At 45.5% G+C, this 7,140-nt stretch overlaps 1 protein-coding gene across 2 annotated transcripts in view; it reads left to right on the top strand.

The window, feature by feature from the left end:
* Window positions 1-6,379: 6,379 nt before the first annotated feature.
* Window positions 6,380-7,140, top strand: part of Atl3 (atlastin GTPase 3) — a 41,908-nt gene continuing 41,147 nt past the window's right edge. Inside the window, exon 1 of one of the 2 annotated variants that reach the window (XM_040748345.1) lies at window positions 6,380-6,711. In XM_040748345.1, coding sequence (XP_040604279.1) covers window positions 6,681-6,711 — 31 coding nt within the window. In that variant the 5' untranslated portion in view covers window positions 6,380-6,680. Of the gene's footprint in view, window positions 6,712-6,869; window positions 7,013-7,140 lie in introns of those variants that run through there. The other variant, XM_005063889.4, reaches the window with a different exon arrangement.

The raw sequence follows: 7,140 nt of genomic DNA, 5'->3' as shown, positions 1-7,140 counted from the left end.
TCACTATACAGCTCTGGCTGTTCTGGAATTCACTATGTGGAGAACAAGAGAGCCTCAAACTCAGAGATCCAACTGCCTCTGCCTCCCAAGTGCTAGGATTAAAGAGATATGGACCACCACACCCAGCTTAAAAAGTATCTTTGATTATATGTGTGCACATGGGAGAGGTATGTGCATGTGTGTGCAGGTGGTCTCAGAGGCCAGGGGCATTGTATCCTATGGAGCTGGAAACTTAACTTGGGGCCTTTAGAAGACCTGTAAGTGCTCTTAACCATTGAGCCTTCTCTTATGCCTCCTACACCCATTTTTTGTTGTTTGAGATAGGGTCTCTATACATATCCCTGACTGTTCTGGTTCTCACTTTGTAGACAAGGCTGGCCTCCAACTCAGAGATTCTCCTTTCTCTTCCTCCTTTTTGTTTTATTTGAAACAGGGCTTCTCTGTGTAGCCTTGGCTGTCTTGGAACTATCTCTGTAGACCAGACTGACTTCAAACTCAGAGATCCACCTGCCTCTGCCTCTCTAGTGCTAGGATTAGGGGCGTGCCTGGTTGAGGCAGGATTACTCTTAATGTTCCTGACATTTTGCCAGCTACCAGCTACTCCTGGTCAACTGTTCTGTGAGCTTCTCCTATTGCTATCTCCCATCAACTCATAGGAATGCTGGGATTACAGACATGAGGTACTACTGAATGCAACTTTTTTATGTGGTTCCCTGAGTTTCATTTGAACTCAGGTCATCAGACTTTCAAAGCAAGTGCTTTTTCCAGCTGAGTTCTACATGCCCCCACCCCCTTTTAAAAGATGAAGTCTCTGTTGACTAGCTTCAAATCACCTTCCTGCTTCAGCTTCCTCAGTATTTGGGACTACAGTTTTTTTTTTTCTTTTTGTTGCTGGGACTAGTTCAGCTTTATAACACAGCATGCAGTGGAGTTTACTATTTTAACTAAATCATCACCCTATTTTATTTATTTAGTTTTTGAGTCAGGGTCTCATTCTGAAGCCCTCACTGTCTCCTGGAACTCAGATCCACTTACCTTTGCCTCCTGAGTTATGGGATTAAAGGTATATGCTACCATGTCCAAACCTCATCATCTTATTTTATATACAAGAAAATTAAGGTGCCAATATCTTATCTTATTTTATGATGCTTGGGAATCAAACCCAAGGTCTGCCACATGTTAAACCCGTGCTCTACCACTGAGCTATCTCTTGAGCCCAGATGGGCATTTTATTTTCGTGTTGATGGGCTCCAAACTAGGGCTTTGAGCCTGCTAGGCAAGTGTTTTAGCTACTGAGTTCCACCCCAACCCCAGGTGGGTATTTAAATGATTTCCATGCAGGTAGTATTCTATCCTTTTGAAGCTGCTTAGCCATTGGTCCTGTAAGTAGGTGGTAAGTCCCAAATGGAACATCAATAGGCAATGATACTTAGCTGTTTACCCCACAAGTATGTGAGTCTATGGAAGACAGGAATGTATCTTATGCAGCATCACTGCCTCTCTCTGTGCCTGAAACATAACAAATGTCCTATTTTGGGAAGGCTTTGGAATCTTGAGTCATAGTGGATGTCATTTTGGATAACAATTTTGCTATTTTTATGCTTCACAAAGTAAGTGCTTTGAGTATTTATGACTTTGCTCAACTTTTCCAAGCAATCACCAGTTCTGGACTAACCATATAGCAGTCATCAGGGACAAACACATCTAATTTAATCTAAAACTCTGTGGTTATTAGAATTAGTTTGTAGATGATGAAACAGATTTATAGAGATAAATTCACCTGAGTTTGCACAGCTAGTGAGCATTAGTGCTAAGATTTAATGTCAATCACTCTGGCCCCACTCAAAAGCTTAATCACTCAAAAGTGCCTACATGTCACCTGTCACCTTTTTCTAGAAAACCACAAGAAAAGGTCAACTCCTAGTCATGTCAGGTGACTCAGCTCCAAGTGAGAAGACAGGCTGAAATGACAATCAATATTTGGTATTTTGAACTTCAGCTGTGGGTTTTTGTTTTGTTTTTGTTTCTCTATATAGTTCTGGCTGTCCTGGAACTTGATCTGTAGACAAGGCTGGCTTTGGACTCTCATACATCTACCTGCCTCTGCCTCCCAAATACTGGGATTAAAGGTACACCACTAGGCCTGGCAATGTTTCATTTTTTTGTCTTCCTATTATAATGTAAATTTGAAATGCAGAATTTTGTTTGTTTTGAACAAAATAACTACAGCATCAGTGCCTGAAACAGGTAGTAAGTAACTGAAAAGGTTGTACTAATGAATGGAGAATGTATAAGTTAAACTATTACTCACGAACTTTGTTTCTTTTTAATAATACATACATAATTCTGCTATAGAACAAGATGCTCTGTTTGATATTTTTTTTTTTTTTGGTTTTTCGAGACAGGGTTTCTCTGTATTGTTTTGGAGGCTGTCCTGGAACTCGCTTGTTAAGAGAAGCTTTTTCTTTGCTAGCCGCTTTGGTTTATCACCCGCCAGTCACCTGGGCTCTGCCGCATTGTAGTCCCCAAATAACCACACAAGACGCTGTATTAATTATGAAGCTGTTGGCCTTGCTTGTCTCTTACTGGCTAGCTCTGCTTAAGTAATTACCCCATATCTGTTAATCTAAGTATGTCTCTTACCGGAGAATAGTTCCGGGCTCCTACCCCATGGTGTTACATCTCGAACTCTCTTGTGTTTCTCCTTCCCAGAATCCTCCTGGATTCCTAGCCCCACCTATCTAGATTCCTATTGGCCAGACAGTGCTTTATTAACATATACACAGGACTTCCCCAACACTGGCTTTGTAGACCAGCCTCAAACTCACAGAGATCCACCTGCCTCTGCCTCCCAAGTGCTGGGATTAAAGGCGTGCGCCACCAACGCCCGGCGATGCTCTGTTTGATTTTAACAGCTCACGATGAAACTGCACCGAAATCCATCCTGTTAGGAAGTGAAGAGCAGTGCTAGCATTAGGTCTACCCAAACATGATGTCATTGATGCCAATATAAGTATGTCAGCCTTTCCCACACTTGGAAGGTTTGACTTTTGAAACAACATGGCATAAATTACAGATAGATTTCAGGATTGGTCACAGTTTAGAAACCAACCTTTACCAAGGGAAAGCATGTTTGATAGTGATTTTCCAGCCACGGCTACACCAAGAAACCCTGTTCCAAAAAGGAACAAAAACCACAAAACAAACAAACAAATAAAGGCGCACACCTTTAATCCCAGCACTTGGGAGGCAGAAGCAGGCGGATCTCTATGAGTTCTAAGCCAGCCTGGTCTACAGAGTTCCAGGACAACCTCCAAAGCAATACAGAGAAACCCTGTCTCAAAAAAAAAAAAAAAGTAAAACTGGAATCTGACAGCAAGAAGGCACTGGGAGAAATGTAGTGCAGGAGCTATCAAGATGACTTGGCAGTTAAACACTTACTTTGTCTGCCTGACAACCCAAGTTTCACACACACACACACACACACACACACACACACACACACACACACACACACACGATTTCCTCAGCATTCTACAGCAAGATGGGAGTTAGAGACAGGGCAATCTTTGGGAAGCTTTCAGAGACAGTGAATGCCAGAAACGAGAGATCGTGTCTCAAAAACCAGGTGGAGAGGTTGGAACGATGGTTCAGTAGTTAAAGATCGCTTGCTGCTCTTGCAGAGGAAACCAAGTTTGGTTCCCAGCACTCATGTTTAGGTGGCTTACAAACACCTATAACTCTAGCTCCAAGGGATCCAATATCTCTGGCCTCCATAGACATTCACACTCGTGTACACATACTCACAGGCACATAATAATTAAAAATAATTTTTTTCTTTTTTTTTCGAGACGGGTTTTCTCTATGTAAATTTTGGAGCCTGCTGGAACTAGCTCTTCTAGACCAGGCTGGTCTTGAACTCAGAGAGCTGCCTGCCTTTGCCTCCCAAGTGCTGGGATTAAAGGCATGCACCACCACTGCTCACCTAAAAATAAATCTTAAAGATGTAGGAGAGAATCAACTTCTGAAAAGTTGTCCTCTGACTTCTACCTGTGTACTGTCTCATATATGTACCTGCACACACACACACACACAAAATCATTAAAAGAAAAATATACTTTAGGAAAGGGAAATGGAGAATGATTGGATGTGTGGGTGATTTTAAATTCTTTCCCAATAGTGTTTGCAATTGTGACCAACCATTGACCTTTGGCTCTTCTATTTGAGCATGTAACATAATGGATTGTGTCATGCCCTGTAGGTCCTGTCTTCTGAATTAATTTCTTCCCCTGATGTGTACTTCTAGATTCTTGCTGGACAAGGTTGGCCTATGCTGCACGATTTTTTCTTGGGAGATGGAAAGAAAGGCCTATTCATCCTTCGGGGAAGGGCACTGACAGACCAAGGAAAGAATCCTATCCAAGTCCAGCTTAGTGAAGCATTGAGTTTATAGGGCTACTTATAGGTGCATGGGTGACTCAAAGGCAGTTGCATCACCAGGAAGTCGCTTGGGCAATTTATTGGCAACTATACAAATTAAGAGTCTCACCTGCAGCATTGAGGAGTTCTTTGGGCCACTTATGGGTAGCTTCGATAATGGAAGAGTTCCTCTTTCTGGTCAGTTTCCCACTTCTTCTACAACCTTGGGAACAGTGGGTCTGAGGAGCTCATGAAAGCTCCTGAATATGTACCTCCCCTCACGAGGAGAGTCTCCTGTGGCTGATCACAGCTGCTGATTCAAGACAGCAATGGTCACATTCATCTTAAAAGAAACAACTACACAACAGCCTAGAAGTTCTAATCCAGGTTTAAATCTAAAAGCTGGACGAGAGTCCCAACAGTCTTGAGAGCTGGAGGTGTGTGGGGGATCAGAAAGGGGCAGGACTAAAGAAGTGTAAACAGGACTTCTTTAGGAAGGCTAAATCTTCATTACTTTTGGCTTAATCACTTAGGAGTAATGATAGCTGGAAGGCTTGGCGGGGTCTAGAGGTAGTTGGAGGGAAGCTGTGGCTAGGCAGAAGGAAGTAGAAATATTTGCTGGATGAGAGAGACAATAGTGAGGACAGGTGGTGGTGACTGGGAGAGGATGGATAGCTACCTCCATCTGTTAGGATCTGTTAGAACTCAGAAAGCAGTGTTCTTCAGCTGAGGCAAACTGTATTCCCACAATCATGTGTCAAGTATGAATAAAAGCATTTTCCAACAACTGTTTTGTAAAGCAACTTTTTTTTTTTTTTTTTTGGTTTTTCGAGACAGGGTTTCTCTGTGGCTTTGGAGGCTGTCCTGGAACTCGCTCTGTAGACCAGGCTGGCCTCGAACTCACAGAGATCCGCCTGCCTCTGCCTCCCGAGTGCTGGGATTAAAGGCGTGCGCCACCAACGCCCGTTGTAAAGCAACTTTTAAACAAGGTCCTATAAGCCTAAAATTAATAAAAGGTGGGTTATGGCTTAAAATAGATAAACTCTAGTAACGGTCATGCTAAAGGTTGTGTGTGTGTTTGTATTAGAACTGTAGTTCTTAATCTCTGCTGCATCAGTTAACGCGACAGCTTCTTAGTACATTGCTTCCCTTGCCTCCAGAGCTTCTGACTCAGTAGGTCTTTTTTTTTTTTTTTTTTTTCCGAGACAGGGTTTCTCTGTAGCTCAGCACTCGATCTGTAGACCAGGCTGGCTTTGAACTCACAAAGATCCGATCCGTCTGCCTCTGCCTCACCTCACTAGTGCTTGGATTAAAGGTGTGTGTCACCACTGCCCGATCAAAGATTTATTTATTTTTATGTCCATGTATGGACTGTATGCATCTCTGTGTGAAGATACCCGATCCTCTGGAACTGGAGTTACAGACAAGAGTGAACTGCCATGTGGATGCTGGGAATTGAACCCAGGTCCTTTGGAAGAACAGTCAGTGATCTTTTTTTTTTTTTTTTTTTTTAATATTTTATTTATTTATTGTGTATACAGTCTTCTGCCTGCAGAGGGCACCAGATCTCATTCAAGGTGGTTGTGAGCCACCATGTGGTTGCCGGGAATTGAACTCAGGACCTCTAGAAGAACAGGCAGTGCTCTTAACCGCTGAGCCATCTCTCCAGCCCCAGTCAGTGATCTTAACCACTGAGCCATCTCTCCAGCCGTGTGTGTGTGTGTGTGTGTGTGTGTGTGTGTGTGTGTGTGTGTGTGTGTGTGTGTGTGTACACTAACTCATTATGTAGTTCAGGCAAGCAGTAAGGTCTTTCTTAACTGTTGGTAATGAATCACTTAAGACTTAGTCGAGGACAGGAATTGCGGGTGATGATGACACTGGTACTAATGAAGTCACGATGGCCTGTCCTTGTGAAGTCAAAATCATCAAAGCCTCACGTCATCCCAGGTTGTGGCCTTTCAGCCCATCACCTGTAGTCCTGGACAGCGAGGAACACCAGAGCCATCAGACGGGCCGGGTGGGGGCTCCCGGCTGGAACCGGGTAGCCAAAGCCCGGCCCTGGTCTCCGCCAAAGGCGCCAGGCTGGGTCTCCCGAGAGCCCTCCTCATTCTCCCCCCTTTTACAAGGCCTGCTGGGAGTTGTAGTTCAGCGGTAAGAAGAGTCGCTCGGCCCCGCCCCCTCCGTTTTCTCTTCGCCCCGGATGAGGGCGAAGACTAGGGACAGCGGGGCCGGGCCCAGAGAGCGCCGGACTACAATTCCCGATGGACCCGAGGTTCCAGTACGCTGTCACAGGTACGGCGTCGTGATACACGGTCCAGCGCACGCGCACCGAACAGTGGCGGGACTCGGCCGCGTGCGCTTTCCCGCCCTCGCCACGCCCTGCGCCGTCGGTCGGGCTCTCCACGAGCAGTAGGCTCTGGCTCCGCGCGCTCCTCCTCCTCGGTTCCTCTCGAAGTCCAGGCTCCGCCTGTTTCCCCTCCCCTAAGGCCTCCTCAGTCAGCCCCTGTCTTCTGCGCCCTTGCTTCTTCTGCCGAAGGCGGAGGATCCATGTTGTCCCCTCAGCGAACGGCAGCGGTGGCCTCGAGAGGAGCAGGTGAGGCGTCCAATTTTCCCTGGACCCGCTCCGTGGTCACTCACGCCGCCTCCCAGTGTGCTTCGGCTCGGGGGTGAGAACCCGTCCCTGCCGCCGCCCTTCCTCGTGCGGCGACGGGGGCTGCGCCG

Source organism: Mesocricetus auratus, unplaced genomic scaffold (genome assembly GCF_017639785.1).
Source record: "Mesocricetus auratus isolate SY011 unplaced genomic scaffold, BCM_Maur_2.0 Super-Scaffold_4256, whole genome shotgun sequence".
NCBI lineage: Eukaryota > Metazoa > Chordata > Mammalia > Rodentia > Cricetidae > Mesocricetus > Mesocricetus auratus.
Note: the sequence above shows the minus strand (reverse complement) of the source record. Positions and strands in the feature narration are given on the sequence as shown.